The sequence below is a fragment of the Haematobia irritans genome, chromosome 4 (assembly GCF_050003625.1).
Source record: "Haematobia irritans isolate KBUSLIRL chromosome 4, ASM5000362v1, whole genome shotgun sequence".
Lineage (NCBI taxonomy): Eukaryota > Metazoa > Arthropoda > Insecta > Diptera > Muscidae > Haematobia > Haematobia irritans.
The window spans coordinates 142,738,487-142,759,086 of record NC_134400.1 but is presented as its reverse complement, the minus strand read 5'-3'; the positions used below and the strand labels follow the sequence as shown (position 1 = coordinate 142,759,086).

The following is a 20,600-nucleotide window of genomic DNA, read 5'->3' as shown; positions in this document are numbered from 1 at the left end:
TTCTATAGAAAATTTTGCCAAAATTTTATTTCTATAGAAAATTTTATCATGATTTTATTTCTATAGAAAATTTTGTCAACATTTTATTTCTATAGAAAATTTTGTCAAAATTTTATTTCTATAGAAAATTTTGTCGAAATTTTATTTCTATAGAAAATTTTGCTAAAATGTTATTTCTGTAGAAAGTTTTGTCAAAATTTTATTTTTATAGAAAATTTTGTCAAAATTTTATTTCTATAGAAAATTTTGTCAAACTTAATTATATACGCCTTTTTGAGTTTAATATATACCACGTATGGACTACCTTGCATTTTAGAAGACGGTGTTAGGAAGTTTTAGGATTCCTTGCCATCGGCAAGTGTTACCGCAACCCAAGTAATTCGATTGTGGATGACAGTCTTCAGTAGAACTTTCTACGCAATCCATGGTGGAGGGTACATAAGCTTCGGCCTGGCGGAACTTACGGCCGCATATACTTGTTTTTTTTTTTTTACGTCAGTTAAAAACGAAAATTATGCGCAAAGGAAGCATAAAGATTTACAAAATTTTACCAATAATACGCCCATCTTGAACTTCGCATGGCACTAAATAAAGACAGATTTTTGTAATTTTGAACTCCACTTTTTTCCTTCAAACTACAAGTGATAAAAAATAATTATGTCTAAAAAATCATCTAGAATTTGTCGAAAAATATTTATGTACGTAGTTTTGTGACATCTGCGTTTGTAATACAGTTTAGTTAAAATTTTATAAAATTAACCAAAATTTTCCTTCCTTCTGGATTCACTGTTTTTTTTTTTTTTTTGAGTGAAAGCGCTACACATATAAATAACGCCATCTATTGGAAAAATAATGAAGGTATTGTTGCTATATCTAACAAATTGGTTTGAATTATCCACTGCCACTTCTTCATCCATTCCAAATTTTAAATCGATACAAGATTTTAAATTCAAGTGAAAATTATACAGAATTCAACAATTTCCAGTGATGGTGATTATCCCAAAAATTATTTTGGAGAATGTGTCCATAAGACAGCATAAAGTTTAACTTTTAGATCCTATTTGTGCATTTTTCTTTACAAATTTAAGTTTCTTAAAATGTAACTTTTTCCATATTATTGCTAAATTAAACTGATTGGTCTTTCCCGGTGTCACTTACCTTGAGCTCAACAATCTCTCTGCCTCGTAGGACGTCATTTCATCTGGCAAGCTATCTTCACGCCCTATTGATTCCGTAGGCACTACGGGCTCCTGTGTCTTCACCAATTTTTCTGGCACATAGAAATCATCAACAAAATCGGTGTCACCTTCAATAGTGCGCATAAGATCATCTTCATCCTCACCGGCACTTGTGTCGGCATATTCCAAATCTTGCAAATCCACAGCATTAACATTATTTAACACCGGCGGTGGTCTTTCTGGTAATGCTGGTATATCATTGGCCTCATCCAATGAGGCAATGGGCGCAATACCACCTTTGGCAATGGAAGAAATTGAACGTGAATTCGATGATGAATTGGCATTACTGCCTGCTGAGAGTGGTGGTGATAGGGGTGGTGTTGATTTAATACTTATTTCCGAACTTCGGCGTCTAATGGGAGAAACTACTCCCACTGGTGGAGAATTTGCAGTCTTGACAGGGGAACCAATCAATGAATTTGATCCAGAATTGGTCTTTGTGGGTGAGACGATGACTTGACGCTCCTTCTCCTTACTAACATTGTCAGCCCCATAATAGATGTCCGAGGAAGTTGGTAGCGCATCTGTTTTAATTATGGCATACACCGTCGAGGTTTCTTGGGCAAATCCATTGGCATGGAATTTCTTATGCATATCTGTAACTTTCACCGTTGTATCATAAAGTTCGGCTTCCCCAAATACTTCACGTGATTCACTGCCATCAGGTTTCAGACGATAGCCAACGTCGACATAATTTAGACTGGGTGTCTCCGCCTCATCCAGGTCCTCAATTGTATAATCACCATCTTCATCCAATTCCATATCAGACTTCGATGACTTGGCTGGCTTGGGACTATTTTGAGTAACATTACGGATCTGATGTTTGGGACTTTCATATTCATAGGCTGCTGGCCTTAATTTGGCTTTAATTTCAGGTGATGGCTCATTGAAACCACCTTCGTCAAAACTGTTTGAGGAGGAGACAATACTGGGCGGCCGAGAGCCTAGTCCAGCTGCTGGCATATTTATGGAAATGCTTGAGACACGCTTTGATAAGCGTTGGGGTGATGTTATATGATTCTGTGTACTCGAATTGTCGGTGACATCTTGATTTTGACGATTTTCCGCTGATTTATAGCGACCTGAAATAAGCAAAAAATAAAATTTTGTTGAACAGTGAACAGTTATTTGAACATTTTCTAAAAATCAAAAATACCCCACCACTTTTAAGGGTATGAAAATAACAAATTATATTTGAGACCAATGGTACATTGGATCTGTCTCAAAATGTGCTTATGCTGACAAACTAGTAAATATAATACTTTCTAACTTGTTTTATAATTTCAAAAATTGTTATTTGAGAGTCAGTTTTCTGTTAACTCTAATGACATTTCGAAATATTTTTATTTCTCAAAAGAATTATAGAAAAAGCATATATGAACATACATCTCAAAATTTTTAATTTTTTTTCTTAAATTTCTTTGAAATCATGGATCTTGATCAACTAAAGCAAGATTTCTTATTTCTCCTCGACATGTGCAAATCCCCAGAAAATGTATTTTCAAAAGAATCCAAAGAATTCCAATTAACACAAAAATGGCTAAATCATTTGTCGATGTACTCGTCTGATGAATCGAATGAAATGCGTGTAGTCAATAAATTCATGAGCCATTTGTGTGCGGCTTTAGTCGAAGGTAAATTGTATGGTCCCTTCCTTATGGATCCTCCCAAAGGAAAGTTGGAAAATATTGACTTTAATGAGATAAAACACGCAGATGCTAGTGCTGCCGAAGTTATACCAGAACAGTCGAACATACGGAGTGTGTCCTTGCCATTGCCAGAACTATTAACTCCACTTCACGATTCCTTTGTATTGGCAAATCAAGATGCAACTCTATCAGAGTCCTTGAATTCAATTCCATTAAAACCAGACAATGATTCTTCTTATCAAATAAAGACGGGCAATGCCCCATTTTCTAATGGTAAGTAAATCGGAAGATTTTCTATTAGAATATCTACATAAAATTTCCTCACTGAGGATACTCTTTATGATAAATGTGGTATAGATTAATAATAAAGAAAATTTGATTTAGATGAAAGAATTTAAATTAAATTTAAATCAGTATTAATAAAAATCAAATTAATTTCAATACACTATATGAAGGAAATTAAAACCAATTAACTAAATTTATCTAAGTTAATTTAACTTAATATACATTGAATTACACAACTTTCTAATATATGAAATTTAATCAAGAAAATTAATTTTATCGAAAAAATAAAAATTTAGTCCAAACTAGAAGGAATACATATGATTCGGATTTACACATTGTCGTCAGTTCCCACTATCGGACAAAAAACCAATTCCAATTATTGGACAATGTTGGCAAGTCGACCTTCATTTATTAAGATCGATTAAATTAAAAAAAAACTAACTTTAATTTAAATAAATTTGAATTAAAGTTTAATACATTTCGTAAAATTACACGGATTTATATAACATTAAATTAAAAATGGAATTTACACACATTTAAAAAAAAATTAAATTTGAATTTAAATTAAAATTAAAATTGAAATAAACCTTACAATTTTAAATTAAAATAATTAAAGATAAATTTTAAATTAAAATAAAATTACAATTACGATTAAAATTAAAATTAAAAATAAAACTAAAACAAAGTTAAAATTAAAACTTAATTAAAAAAATATTAAAGTTATAATTACAATTAATACTAAAACGAAAATGAATGGAAACAAGTATATACGGCCGTAAGTTCGGCCAGGCCGAAGCTTATGTACCCTCCACCATGGATTGCGTAGAAACTTCTACTGAAGACTGTGATCCACAATCGAATTACTTGGGTTGCGGTAACACTTGCCGATGGCAAGGTATCTTAAAACTGCCTAACAAATAAAATTTTGAGAAAAGTTCCTATAGAAATAAAATGTTGATCAAAATAAAATTTTAACAACATTTTCTATAGAAGTAAAATTTGGACAACATTTTCTATAGAAATAAAATTTTGACAAAATTTTCTATAGAAATAAAATGTTAACCAAATTTTCTATAGAAATAAAATTTCGACAATATTTTCTATAGAAGTAAAATTTTGACAATATTTTCTATAGAAGTAAAATTTGGACAAAATTTTCTATAGAAATAAAATTTTAACAAAATTTTCTATAGAAATAAAATTTTAACAAAATTTTCTATAGAAATAAAATTTTGTCAAAATTTTCTACAGAAATAAAATTTTGATAAAAATTTCTATAAAAATAAAATTTTGTCAAAATTTTCTATAGAAATAATATTTTGACAAAAATTTCTATAGAAATAAAATTTTGACAAAATTTTCTATAGAAATAACATTTTGACAAAATTTTCTATAGAAATAAAATTTTGCCAAAATTTCCTATAGAAATAAAGTTTGACAAAATTTTCTATAGACATAAAATTTTGGTAGATTATTTTTGGCTTAGAGGGTCCGCAAACCAAATCTGGGGATCGGTTTAAATGGGGGCTATATATAATTATAGACCGATATGGACCAATTTTGGCATGGATGTTAGAGACCATATACTAACACCACGTACCAAATTTCAACCGGATCGGATGAAATTTGCTTCTCTTAGAGGGTCCGCAAACCAAATCTGGGGATCGGTTTAAATGGGGGCTATATATAATTATAGACCGATATGGACCAATTTTGGCATGGATGTTAGAGACCATATACTAACACCACGTACCAAATTTCAACCGGATCGGAATAACATTTTTAAAAATTTTTCTATAGAAATAAAATGATGGTAGATTATTTTTGGCTCGAGTGGCAACCATGATTATGAGACGATATGGACCAATTTTTGTGTGATTGGGGATCGGTTATATATGTAACTCTAGACCGATATGAACCAAATTTGACATGGTTATTAGCGGCCACATACTAACACCACGTTGCAAATTACAACCGGATCGGATGAATTTTGCTCCTCTAAGAGGCTCCGGAGGTCAAATCTGGGGATCGGTTTATATGGGGGCTAGGTTAGGTTAGGTTATGTGGCAGCCCGATGTATCAGGCTCACTTAGACTATTCAGTCCATAGTGATACCACAGTGGTGAACTTCTCTCTTATCACTGAGTGCTGCCCGATTCCATGTTAAGCTCAATGACAAGGGACCTCCTTTTTATAGCCGAGTCCGAACGGCGTTCCACATTCCAGTGAAACCACTTAGAGAAGCTTTGAAACCCTCAGAAATGTCACCAGCATTACTGAGGTGGGATAATCCACCGCTGAAAAATTTCTTGGTGTTCGGTCGTAGCAGGAATCGAACCCACGACCTTCTGTATGCAAGGCGGGCATGCTAACCATTGCACCACGGTGACATGGGGGCTATATATAATTATGGACCGATATGGACCACTTTTGGCATGGATGTTAGAGACCATATACTAACACCACGTACCAAATTTCAATCGGATCGGATGAATTTTGCTCCTCTAAGAGGCTCCGGAGGTCAAATCTGGGGATCGGTTTTTATGGGGGCTATATATAATTATGGACCAATATGGACCAATTTTTGCATGGTTGGTAGAGACCATATACTAACACCACGTACCAAATTTCAACCGGATCGGATGAATTTTGCTCCTCTAAGAGGCTCCGGATGTCAAATCTGGGGATCAGTTTATATGGGACCGATATGGACCAATTTTTTCATGGTTGTTAGAGACCATATACCAACACCATGTACCAAATTTCAGTAATATGCTACTCTTATAGGCTCCGCAAGCCAAATCTGGGCGTCCGTTTATATGGGGGCTATACGTAAAAGTGGACCGATATGGCCCATTTGCAATACCATCCGACCTACATCAATAACAACTACTTGTACCAAGTTTGAAGTCGATAGCTTGTTTCGTTCGGAAGTTAGCGTGATTTCAACAGACGGATGGACGGACATGCTTAGATCGACTCAGAATTTCACCACGACCCAGAATATATATACTTTATGGGGTCTTAGAGCACTATTTCGATGTGTTACAAACGCAATGACAAAGTTAATATACCCCCCATCCTACACGGATGAAAAAGACTGTTTTTCATATGTTTGGCTATAGACATTATATGTTTGGAACACAAATTTTTAAACACAATATTTTTGAGTGCAAGCATATAATGTTCATAAACTAGCATAACATGTTTGGGACATATATGTTAATATGTTAGAACATATTATGTTTGGGACATATAATGTTTGTAAATATAATATGCTTGGATGCAAACATATATTAATTTAGAAATACCCTATAAACATATATGTGTTTAGTAGCTTGGAGCGCTATTTAACAGGGAGCGATATTGAATTAAGTTGGTGGTTTTTGCTTGTTATTACAAAATTTTATTTTTCCTTGGGCAATTGATCAGCTACTTCTTTGATCCTTACAAACTGTGTGGTCCGCTGTTCGAATCCCCGTCCGGCAAAAGGTAAAATTAAAATAAAAAAAATCATACAATTGAATAATTTCTTCTACAATGTTTGTATTACAGAAAAAGGTGCTAAGAACTAAAAAATCTCGTGGAAGTGAGAAGGTTAGGTTAGGTTAGGTTAAAGTGGCAGCCCGATTAAGATTCAGGCTCACTTAGACTATTCAGTCCATTGTGATACCACATTAACTAAAAGTACCTATTACATATGGGCACTTCTAGTTTTAACCGCTGAACCTTCTTGATTATTTTTCTTTGTTGAACCAACCAGATTGTTCCAAAAACATTAGCAGACTGCTTAAGTTAACGTTTTCCAGATCCGCCAGTAATCTGAAGCTATATGCTCCTAAAAGTTGCTTGCGCTTTACACAAAATGCAGGACACTCACACAAGAGGTGTTTAATTGATTCTTTTTCCTCCGCATCATGACAGCTCAGATGTGGGGGAATATACAATTGGGCAGATGTGGGGGAATATACAATTGGGCAGAAACAAAATTTTGAGCATTCAGGTCGAAAACCTATGTTGTTAGCACCTATATTACCTGTTTATTTTCATAATTCATTATGATTGTAAATATATAAATAAATAAATAAAATTTTGAGCACAATATTGTTTGGGAGAATTTTTTTTAAACATATAATATTTTTGGGTGCAAAATGCTTCCAAAGATATTATATGTTCACATAATAACATATTGTTTTTTGGAAGACAACATTATTGAATTTGGATGCAAAAATACAAAATGTTTGGAACTTAGACTACCCAAACATATATTGTTTAGACCAATATGCTTTCAAACATATTATATATTCGAAGAGATCAAACATATAAATGTTTGGGCAATACCCAAAAATGTATATGCTTGAAGCAAAATATGTTTAGGAGTATATGTTACAGAAGCGATTTTTTGTGAGCGTGTATGGTGGAAGGTATAAAAATATAGTAAAAACTAGAAGGAATACATATGCTTCGGATTCGGAGATTTTCATCAGCTCCCTTTATTGGACATACGATCAATTCCAATTATTAGAAAATGTTGGCAAGTCGACCTTCGTCTATTGAGATCAATTAAATTCAAATAAAAGTTGAAATATAAATTAAATAAATTTGTTTAATAAAATCTAAGGGCGTTTTCGTTTCGTGAAAAATATGTTGCCTTGGTGTTACACTACTTTTTCCCTCATTGTTTTTTCGCCCAAATGATATTGTCATTCCAAAGTTATTGTTAATTCATAATATTGTGAGGGATACCGGATCCAAAATCTAAGATAGTGTCCTTGATATTTTGCAATCAATTTCGAGAATGTTGCACCTTTTTTCCCAATCGAAATCGCCATAAAGTTAAAGTTACATGAATCTATATTACATTAAAATAATATAGAATTGAAATAAAAATAAAAACTAAAACTAAAATTTTAATTATAATTATAATTATAATTAAAATTAATTGAAATAAAATTGAAATTTAAAATTGAAAATTAAAAAAAAAAAATTAAACTAAAATTAAATTAAAATTAAAACTAAAACTAAAATTAAATTTAAATTACAATTAAGATTAAAAATAATACTAAAATAAAGTTAAAATTAAAATAAAAAGTAAATTAATTAAAATTAATATAATTAATTAATTTATTTAATATTAACTTAGGGCGATCATTTTTGTGAATAGAAGTTGATCTAGTTTACACTAGAGGTCTGCATCGAATAACTTTTCACTACATGTATGCAATTCGCTGTCGAATATAGTACATACACTGTCTTTCTCTCAGAGCGCAAGTAGTGAAGTGAAGAGAACACTTGCTTGTCAAATACCACCAAGTACTTATCCGAAACAATATGTGTTCCGAAAAACAGGAACAATAAAAATGTAAGTACTTGAGAAAAAGTACAGCATGGATTCTCTTCACTTCACGTGGTACCACAAGTATTTCTCAGTTATGTGCGAAGCAAAACTTTCCATTATTATTAATCATAGATATGTATGTATGTCACATATTTCATATATTTATGTATGTCACACACTTACCTTAACGTTTGCCGTTCTTTATATCAATCCGAAAACATATATTATGGAGAGTAAATGTTTTCTTGTATTTCTGAAACTGCACCTGGTACATGGAGTACTCTATGAAGTTTTGTTCTCGCAACATACTCGACGTGATCACTCTGAGTACACTTCAATAAGATAGAAAGAGGAATATGTGTTTGTTGGTAGTGAAGACATCAGAGTAGCAACAAGAAGTTACTCGTGGCTTTTGGTGTTCATTAAAATGTGTACCAATTGTTTTGCGACTCTCTCAAATAGATGTACTCCTTTAGCAAGTACACGTGTACTCTGCATTTACAAATGAAATTGTGCAGACCTCTAGTTTACACAACATTTTCCCTCACTGTCCTTCCGCCCCAATAATAGTGTCATGCCAATGTTATTAATACTTCACACAAAAAAATCTGATTCATTCACGAAATTAATTGATGCAATTAATTTTTTAATTGAAATATCTTCGATCACAAAAATGATGGTATCAATTAAAAAAAAGTCAATTAACAAATTAATTAATTAATTAATTTTTGTAATTGATTTTTGCATCAATTAAAAAATTTGTTGAATCAATTAAATTTTTAATTGAACATGTTTTAAAACTCAATTAAGACCTTATTTGGACAAAAAAATTCTGCATTCATAATATTGTGAGGGATCCTACATCTTAAAGTTTTGACAAAATTTTTTATTTTTTGTATGGTTAAATTTACTGTGACGGCTAATTAACTCATATGTGGTTGCTTGTTTTCCCTTTTCCTTTCAGTTTATGAATCCCAAGGTCATGTTGCAGTGGGCTCAACAAACCTTTATTTCCATGTATTAACTGGTGGCAATCAAAAGTCCTCATCATGTAATTGCCCACCTAAACCATGCCAGTGCACAGAGAATGGTGGTACTTGTACTTGCAATCGTTCCCGTGCTGGTGCCGATAAACCACCGCAAACGGTAACCTATGATCCTGCCGATGAAAAACCCATTTGTGGATATCTTATGAATGAATTAAATCTTACACCTGAATTCCTAATGAAATTTGATGACACTCTTACGTCATTTATAGACTTCTGTAAGATTAGTACCTCGCAAAAAATTAAAAAAGATGCAACCAAAACAAATGGTCGGAAAAAATTTGTTCCTTCAACAACTCGACTTAATACACAAGAGAATTTATCAAAATCCACATCATTGAGACAATTCGAATTGGCTGAGGATATTTGTGAACTTTTGGAAGCCATATCAGCAGAACTAAGAGGAGCCACAGAACCGGGTGCCAGCGATTACTTGGAACGGGAATTGATTCGTTATAATAATTTCCTTATGTCAAATTCTAATATGGCAGAACATTTGACAACTTCTTCAACATCTCAAGTTAGTTGGCGTTCAACAAGACTCTTGGGTTTACAAAATGATCTGGTGAAACTGTTGTGTGACTTAATGCCCGGTATTAAAAGTAGCACTTTGCAGTAAAAAAAAACGCGTAACTTTCCCCTTACTAGGGCAGATTATTCCTTGTTTTTAAAATTGAAAAAAATATATAAAATTTATATTCATGAAAATAAAGCGAAATAGATGTATATCGACTTGGAGCAATACAAGTACCCGAGTAAAAATTGAGAGATCTAATTTGATACAATTAGATATGAGTATATTCGAAAAATGGTAAGATCCCAGCAAAAAATACTTCAGCAGTAAGAGTTTAGTTGCGCATTTTGGTAAACAATCAGTAGGCAGTGCATCCACACTGTATGAATCGGTGGCAATAACGTAAACCAGTAATCAAACTAGTTTATGATCATCCGTTTACGTTATTGCAACCAATTCATGCAGTATAGATGTGCTGTTTTCCTTCACGCCAACAATGCTATACTCAAGATTATATATCACTTCTGAGCAACATTTCTATTAAAATGAGCAATTATATCAGCGCTATGTAGAAGCTGCTCCAAATCGGGACATCGCCCACAGAAATCACCGCTGATTTGGTTATTTTGTAAGCAGTTCATACTGCCTCTCTCCCTTACAATCCTGCTGAAATAGTGCACCATTTTTTGCTGGGATCTAATCATATCTAATTACTATGGAATTAGATCTAATCAGATCTCAATATTGGCCTAGATCTAATGCCTTAGATGTAGTTATATCTATCCCTATATATAGTTGGATCTGATTTTAGATTTCGTCATACGTGGAATTATATATAATTATATCTAATTCTGTCTCATTATATCTGGGTAAATCTGCTTAGATCTAAAGGGGCCAATTTTGAGATCTAATCATATCTACTTAGAGTCTCCAATTTTTACACGCACTGAACAAAATATTGGCGTGAGGTCAAAGATTTCATATCTTTAAAATACGAATGCAAATATTGCTTAGCATAGATGACACATTTCTCTAATATAAAGTTTTGTTTCCTTGTCCAAAAGTCCATAAATTTTTCAATGAAGTCCTGTTGTCCTTATATTTAAGTGATTTGACTTAAAAATGGGTATCATAACATGTAAGAAAATTTTTTTGGGCTAAGGTCAACTTGAATTTAATAATTCAGAAAAATTCTTTAAATTTAATGAAATTCTCTTTAAATTTGTTGTCTTTTTGCATCTTGAATACAAAGCAAAAAATCGTTCAAATATAGAACATATTTGTTAAAACTTTATTTTAAAGACGTTTTTACTTGAAACATAATTATCCTTTTGAGGTCTGAGAACAAGAAAAAGTCGCTGGGGGGCCAGATCTGGAGAATACGGTTGGTGGGGAAGCAATTCGAAGCCCAATTCATGAATTTTTGCCATCGTTCTCAATGACATCTATGTGTCAGACCGGGGACTTATCAGCCAACCTGTTACTGTTTTCTGAAGGGAAAAAATACGGTGGAAGCAAAACTTGGCTTGATAATGAGTTTCCGCACTCTGCCTCGCAGGGAAAAAATTTGGCTGCAATGAAGAGGTGATCGCCGAAACTGAGGCCTATTTTGAGGCAAAACCAAAGGAGTACTACCAAAATGGTATCAAAAAATTGGAAGGTCGTTATAATCGTTGTATCGCTCTTGAAGGGAACTATGTTGAATAATAAAAACTAATTTTGACAAAAAAAATGTGTTTTTCTTTGTTGGACCGGGGACTTATCAGCCAACCTGTTGAGATGCTTAAAATTCCCAGCATGGAAAATATTAACGCAATCTATAACTTTGTATTAAAATCCAATACACCTATTTAAACATGTCTAGAATGTACAAATGATGGGCCTCACTTGCCAATGCTTCTTTTTCCTAGTCTATACTAATATTATATTTACCGCGAATTTAGTATTAATTATAAATAAATACATAAGAAAAGTTGCCTCTAATCAAGTGTACATGAAACATTTTTTTTTAGTAAACTAGTGTTATTAAAGTAATGGGAACTTTTTTAAAACCTGATATTTCCATGATATTTCCATGAAGTCAGCTTTAGAGAAATATAAGGCTCTTTTTTATTTTGAGTGTATTCTCCTTTAAATTTAAGTTTTGCGCTTTGTCAGCTCTTTTCTTCATGTGATATTAGAGTCCTTTAAAATCATGTACAAATGGAAATTAACATATACTTTGTTTCAAATAAAATCGACTTAAAAATTTTAACCGCTTGTTTGCTTCGTAGTCAAGATGCACAATGTCAACAATTTTAAAGATGATTTCATTAAGTTTGCAGAATTCTTCAAAATTATTAAAGCCAAGTTGATCCTAGTCAAACAAAATCTTCTTTCATTTTAGGATACCCAAATTTAAGTCGAATCACTTAACTAGAAAGACTTCATTGAAAAGTTTATCGTCTTTTGGACAAGGAAAAAACTTGATATCAGAGAAATGCGTCTTCTATGCCAAGCAAAAATCGCATTCGTATTTTAAGGACATGAAATCATTAGCCACGACACTATTTTTTCAGTGTAGTTTTGAATGTCTCGAAATCCATACCAAAAGTATTAGTGTAAATACAAAATCTTTGGAACAGGGCAAGTTTTTTGTTCAGATAGGAAGATTATAGCAAATAGAATTCCAATTTGTATATGGTATATTTATAGATTTTAAATAAATCAAAAAAACAAAAAACGAACACCATCATCATCTAGAAAATCTCAAGACCTCGGTGACGATTTTACACATCGCAAATCTGTTTTGGCGTTTGATTGTCTCTGGAAATCTCATGCGTAATCTTCTTAGACATAATTTATAAAAATATTTCTGTTCATTCTATTTCTAGCCAAATACAAAACCAAGCAAATTCCATAGTTAATTTTCAAATTATTTCTTTGTGCACAAGATGAGAGCAAAACTATTTTAAATGTTATTGTTATATGTGAACAACCTACTATTTGTTAAATAATAGAATATGTTTATTTATTTATTTTTCTTTCTATTTAATGGCATTAAATCATAAACGAATAGCCGTCTGTAAGTGGAGGTTGAGGTCAGAGTGTGATATGTTTTTGTTATACACTGTACACTGAAAATTGTGTGGCTAGGAATTTGTTGGGAATTTATATTTCTCCAAACAGTAAATTTGAACTTTACCAGCAAAACACTTGATGAATTTTCAGCAGCTTTGTAAAGGAAGAAAAGTCAATCAGCACATACCCTTGCAAGGAATTCATCGATAAATTTATAATGAAATGTCCCACTTAAATGCGCTTCTTCTATAATGAAATGTCCCACTTAAATGCGCTTCTTCTAAAGGGTGATTTGTTAAGAGCTTGATAACTTTTTTTAAAAAAAAAACGCATAAAATTTGCAAAATCTCATCGGTTCTTTATTTGAAACGTTAGATTGGTCCATGACATTTACTTTTTGAAGATAATTTCATTTAAATGTTGACCGCGGCTGCGTCTTAGGTGGTCCATTCGGAAAGTCCAATTTTGGGCAACTTTTTCGAGCATTTCGGCCGGAATAGCCCGAATTTCTTCGGAAATGTTGTCTTCCAAAGCTGGAATAGTTGCTGGCTTATTTCTGTAGACTTTAGACTTGACGTAGCCCCACAAAAAATAGTCTAAAGGCGTCAAATCGCATGATCTTGGTGGCCAACTTACCGGTCCATTTCTTGAGATGAATTGTTCTCCGAAGTTTTCCCTCAAAATGGCCATAGAATCGCGAGCTGTGTGGCATGTAGCGCCATCTTATTGAAACCACATGTCAACCAAGTTCAGTTCTTCCATTTTTGGCAACAAAAAGTTTGTTAGCATCGAACGATAGCGATCGCCATTCACCGTAACGTTGCGTCCAACAGCATCTTTGAAAAAATACGGTCCAATGATTCCACCAGCGTACAAACCACACCAAACAGTGCATTTTTCAGGATGCATGGGCAGTTCTTGAACGGCTTCTGGTTGCTCTTCACTCCAAATGCGGCAATTTTGCTTATTTACGTAGCCATTCAACCAGAAATGAGCCTCATCGCTGAACAAAATTTGTCGATAAAAAAGCGGATTTTCTGCCTACTTTTCTAGGGCCCATTCACTGAAAATTCGACGTTGTGGCAGATCGTTCGTCTATTCATGATGAAATGTCAAAGCATACTGAGCATCTTTCTCTTTGACACCATGTCTGAAATCCCACGTGATCTGTCAAATACTAATGCATGAAAATCCTAACCTCAAAAGAATCACCCTTTATAATGAAATGCCCCACTTAAATGCGCTTCTTCTATGTATGAAATTCAGAAGCACAAAATATGGATGTGGCGAGCATGAAATCGTAACTTGCCACATAGTTCGTAAGAAGTCGTGATAAAATACACAAACAACTCTTCTTTACAGGAGTGCAACGTTATAAGCGAGAGACGAAGCACCCGCCTACCACGGGAGCCACCGTGGTGCAATGATTAGCATGCCTGCCTTGCATACACAAGGTCGTGGGTTCGATTCCTGCTTTGACCGAACACCAAAATGTTTTTCAGCGGTGGATTATCCCACCTCAGTAATGCTGGTGACATTTCTGAGGGTTTCAAAGCTTCTCTAAGTGGTTTCACTGCAGTGTGGAACGCCGTTCGGACTCGGCTATAAAAAGGAGGTCCCTTGTCATTGAGCTTAACATGGAATCGGGCAGCACTCAGTGATAGGAGAGAAGTTCACCAATGTGGTATCACAATGGACTGAATAGTCTAAGTGAGCCTGATACATCGGACTGTCACCTAACCTAACCTAACCTACCCTAGTGCAACACAGCTGCGCAAATTTCAGCACCAACATTATTTACATATTGTTAGTACGTTGTTCGTCTTATATGTGTAGAATGAAGCGTTATATTCTGCACTGAAAATGTTGTGAGGAAAAGTAGTGTCTACAGTATGGACACTATAATTTTACTGCTTCCAAATTTACAATTATTTTTTGCTGGATTATAATCGACATTTATTGAACATCGAGTACGTTATGTCAACACTAGTTAATGGTCGAATTAAATGCCTCATTGGTGACTGAGGAACTTCGGATCAAATATTTTTCCTAACATCGAAAGCTCTTTCTGCGATAGAATATATGCCCTCGGTATGTTCCAGATGTTTAATATTTGAGGATGATTCAGTGACATACGAGTGAATCCGTTAACTATAAGGCACTAAATTGTATCGTTTAAGATAATATGTGACAATACGGATGAAACGTACTACGATTTTATAAATGCCAATTACGATCCTATTATAAAAATGTTTGGATTCTATAAACTGTTCTGATTTGTTGCAGTATCACGATATCAACGCAATGTATTCCAAATTTAAAACGACAATTGATCATTGCCTTTATTTGTATGTTCCGATAAAAATGAGTAAAGAAACCATTCAAAATTGCCTTGATCTAACAGCCGATTGCATCATCTGAAGAACTTCCAAATCAAAGCTCACAGAGGGGGTATAAAATATCTGGTGTACTCACTGATAGAAATTTTTCTGCGTACGACTGTATTAAAGCTTTTATATAAACGTTATACTAGTCAAATGGAATCTCGTATTTTACACGATCCTAAACAATTTTGGGGTATCTTTAATAACAAACGAAAGTCTAATGACATTCCTCGTTCTATGTTTTTTTTTTGTTTTTTTTTTTTTTTTTCATGATAAAAACACAAAGTTCTGTTATACGACCAAATATCGGCGCCCTGTTTTTCGAGACACGATCTGCTCTTTATTACTTATGAAGCTAGTTTCGTCGTGCCTTCGTCACACTTCACATACCGAGATTTTAAAAGAATTAATATGGAATTGTTAGCAAATCGCATAGATGAAATAAACTGGAATATTCTATATGATTATGAACATGTTTATGACCAGCTGGCTTTTTTACGGGAAAATATAAACTCACTTTTCGAAGAATTTGTTCCGCTAAAAACGAAACTAATAAACAGTAAACAGCCTGCTTGGTTCGATAATAATATAATGCAACTCATCAAGGAGAGAGATACAGCATACAGAAGATGGAAGAGATTTAAATCAGATGAACTGTATGATATGTACAAAATTAATAGAAAACGCGTTTCTAAAGAAATCGAAAGCAAAAAGAGAGATCACTTTCGACGTAAATTTCAAACTGCCATCGATGGAAAACAAAAATGGAAAGAAATTCGAAATATTGGGATTGGGAAATGCAAACATGCGATTTTAAATGATGTTGACTTAAATGAAATGAACGCATATTTTACATATGGAAATTATATTCATCGGGCTAAAAGCAAATATAAAGACATGTCATTTGAGGCTATTGAAAATGGATTCAGTTTCGATGCGTGACGGAAGCGGAAGTTGCTAAAAGTTTTTCTGTTGTTAAGTCCAATTCAGTTGGTACTGACAGTTTATATCCATCTTTTCTAAAAACATTATTACCAGCGCTACTACCCCACTTCACATATACTTTTAACACAATACTCACAAAGTCTACTTTTCCAAAGGATTGGAAAATTGCCAAGATTATATCAGTTCCCAAGAAATGTAACGATTACCGACCAATTGCAATACTTCCATTTCTTTCAAAAATCATGGAAAAAGATAATGAATAATCAAATGAATACGTATCTAACCGAAAATAATCTTTTATGTATAGAACAATCCGGATTGCATCACTACACTCTTGGGAGTGGTTGAAGAAATACGACAAAAGTTAGACTCAAACATGGTATCATTTTTGGTCCTCAGTTGATCACAACATCTTGCTAACAAAACTACGTGTTTATTTCCATTTTTCTGAAACTGCATGCAAACTCATTTATTCATATTTGTCTGAACGCGCTCAATTAGTCTCTGTTGGAAATAAAATGTCACGTCTACTAAGTGTTTCTAACGGGGTTCCACAAGGATCTATTCTTGGTCCTTTACTCTTTATTTTATATATTAATGATTTTCTCCGCTCATGCTCTGTCCACATGTATGCGGACGATGTCCAACTGTATCACAGTTCTACTGATATATCGCAATGTAAAGCTGAATTAAATAATAATCTTCAGCTGGTTTCACAATGGGCTATGGATAACAATCTGCATTTGAATCCTACAAAAAATAAATGCGTCATAATTACAAAAAGTGGAAAGTTCACCGAAAGTATGCAAAATGGTCTCAAAATATGCAGTTCTCCAATTGAATGTGTTCAATCATCGAAGAATATTGGACTTGTATTTAACTCTAAACTTACTTGGACGAATCATATAAATTCAGTTGTTGGAAAAATACATGGAATGTTAAGAAATTTATGGGCAGTACAAACGTCAACACCTTGCAATATTCGCCTACTACTCGCCAAGACCTACTTGGTTCCAACACTATTATATGGGTGTGAGATATACGCAAATTGTTCCTCTGCTGATCTTTCAAAACTTAATGTCGCATACAACAATATAGCACGCTATGTATACAATAAAAAACGCAGAGACAGAATCTCGCAATTTTCGATTCTCATCTTCAACACAACATTTAATAGTCTACTTCAACGATGATGTTTACTACAACTTCATAAAATCATATACACCCGTGAGCCGCAGTATCTATACGAATATATTAGATTTGCAAGGTCCAATAGAGGAAGAATACTTATTCAACCTAGAATAAACTGCCAAACATCCGAGAAACAATTCTTTATATTCAGTACGCGTCTCTGGAACTCCCTTCCTCGGACCATACAATGCTCAAGTAATGCTAATCAATTTAAAAAGAAGCTATTCCAACACCTACAATAGTTCTGTTGATTATCGTCTTTTATTGTTATGTTCAATTATTTAAAATCTTAAAATTTATATTAATACTAAGTATAATTCTAATAATAATTTCAAATCATTTGTATTGCCAAATACCAGCTAGTACTGTGATTTATAAGATATCAAATCTTGTTGTACTAGTTTTACAATAATAAATAAATAAATCAAATCAAAATCAAAAAGGCAACTGGTGCAAAGGACGTCTCCAATTTATTTGCTTCATATTTTTCTTCCGTTTACTTGGACTTTTCTCGTCAATTTCTTAGTTCAGTAAATGAGTTTGTTCATATCGGAAATATCCAACTACACGACTCTGAAGGTCTTGAAGCAATTTTTGAGTTAGAAATTAATAAATTTTCGGGGTTTGACTTATTGCCCCCTCTATTCCTTCGTAACTGTGCGAACCCGTTACATGTAGCTCTCAGAATAATCTTTCTCAGGGTCATTGGAAAATGGATTTTATTTTCTATAACGCCAAAACTTCTAGATAAAATAGTTAATAAACGACTTACGTAGACGTTCAAAAACTACATTTCTATCAATCAACATAGATTTTATCCTGACAGGTCATCCTGTTCGAATTTAGCCCTTTTCACTCATTTTTGTACTAGTTCCTTGGAGAGAGGAAAACAGGTAGACTTTCTATACACAGATTTTAGTAAGTCTTTTAATAAATTCCCTACGGGAAATGGATCATCCACAGGACCGGTACAGGACTAGTTTTTGGTGTGTATGGACCAGTCCCAGTTCTGGTCAAAACGTATGGAGGGGACCGATCACTTTAACATGGGTTTGTCATTGACGGGGTAAATTTACACTTTAGGACACGTCTTGGACTCATTCAAAAGGACACGTCCTGGGACAATTTAGTAGGAGCACCTCAGACACAGGTACTCATGAACCAGTCAAGGACAAACTATTTGGAATCTGTTTCCTTTTTGGCACGAATCACATCAGAAATGACAAGCTTACGAACTATGTTGAACAATAGGTTATTCTGATAATCGTATTTCACTAAATGTGAAATGAAAATTTTGTCAAAATTTTATTTCTATAGAAAATTTTGTCAAAAAAATTGTATTTCTATAGAAATTTTTGTCAAAATTTTATTTTTATAGAAAATTTTGTCAAAATTTTATTTCTACAGAAAATGTTGTCAAAATTTTATTTTTATAAAAAATGTCAAAATTTTATTTCTATAGAAAATTTTGTCAACATTTTATTTCTATAGAAAATTTTGTCACATTTTGATTTTTATAGAAAATTTTGTCACAATTTTATTTCTATAGAAATTTTTTAAAAAATTACCAATTTGACAAAAATGGACCAAAATCAATAAAATTCCATTTGGTCCGACCATTGGACCAAATATAAAAATTAATCATTTTTTGGACCAATTTTGGACCAAAATGGCAACCTTGCCCTGTTCCGAACATATTCAACCTTGCTTTCTGTTACACAAAACATAAATATGCTCACTTGATCAAACTGTTGTGAAAGCGAAATATTTATAGCTGTCGTGTTTTGAATAGTTTGGCTGATAAGAAAATATAAATTTGATGAGTTAATATGGATTTTCTCCTGTATATGCTTAACCCATAACAAGAAACAATGAATTGTCATTAATTATAAACCAAAAAAATATATAAATACATTTATATTAATAGAAAAATAAGATACTAACCTCGACAAGAGTTGCAGAAATTCTTTAAACTTAAGCACATGTTGTTGATAGTGATGTCTAATTTATTTGTGTTTTTAATTTTATTATTATCGCGTTTTTTTATGTTAAATTGTTTTTCTCAGTTCCGTTTCACAAATAGGTGTCTTTGCTTTCTCTTTTTATTAGTATTGTTGTTTTTTTTTTGTAATTTTAAAAATGTTGTAAATATTTATAATGTATTCGCAAGATATTGATACAATTGTTTGTAGACGATGAATACCAACGCAAAAGGTAAAATTAATAGTTGCAATTTAGAAGTCATTTCGAACATCCCTTGTTCCTTGTAAACTTGCCTTAAGTGAGCGTTTTTTTTATATAACCTAATAGAACAAACCGAGTAGAAATTTAGAGATCTAAATTGATATAATTAGATGTGATTAAGTCCGAAAAATTGGAAGATCTGATCATATCTAAATACACAAAGAAAAGGTATATAATCACATCAAATCTGCCTCAAAAGCAAATTGCTATTTTTTGCATGTTTGTCCCAACAATATCATTTTCTTGCAAATTATGTATATGATTTCTGAAGCATGTTTATGTTTCCTAAGAAAATAACATTTTTCCCATAAAAATGTTCCAGGTTCATCATTCATAAATAGAAACATGGTCCTTATTTGCGTGTGCCACGGAATTAGATCTTATCAGACCCCAAAATTGGCCTAAATCTAATGTCTGAGATTAAATTATATCTACACAGAAAAAAATTGCACGAAAATTTTTCCAATTAAAATTTTAATTGAGTTTTAAAATATATTAAATTAAAAATTTAATTGATTCAACAAATTTTTTTAATTGAAACAAAAATCAATCACAGAAACTATTAGTTTTAATTAATTTTTTAATTGGATCAATTAATTTTTTAATTGACCTTCAACTAATTTTTTAATTGATACTATCATTTCTGTGATTGAAGACATTTCAATTAAAAAATTAATTGGATCAATTAATTTCGTGATTGATTCAC

The 20,600-nt window shown here is 32.8% G+C and overlaps 2 protein-coding genes across 10 annotated transcripts in view; one reads left to right on the top strand and one right to left on the bottom strand.

The window, feature by feature from the left end:
- The window catches only part of Spn (protein phosphatase 1 regulatory subunit spinophilin), a 367,965-nt gene that overhangs the window by 139,025 nt on the left and 208,340 nt on the right, over window positions 1-20,600 (bottom strand). For all 9 annotated transcript variants that reach the window (XM_075307296.1, XM_075307302.1, XM_075307299.1 and 6 more), the window contains exon 6: window positions 1,159-2,320. In XM_075307296.1, the coding sequence (XP_075163411.1) occupies window positions 1,159-2,320 (1,162 nt within the window). The remainder of the gene's footprint in view (window positions 1-1,158; window positions 2,321-20,600) is intronic.
- On the top strand, window positions 2,560-10,282 carry LOC142236044 (uncharacterized). Its single transcript, XM_075307306.1, has 2 exons — window positions 2,560-3,160; window positions 9,475-10,282. The coding sequence occupies exons 1-2, from the start codon at window positions 2,668-2,670 to the stop codon at window positions 10,173-10,175; spliced, it is 1,194 nt and encodes a 397-aa protein (XP_075163421.1). The 5' UTR covers window positions 2,560-2,667; the 3' UTR covers window positions 10,176-10,282.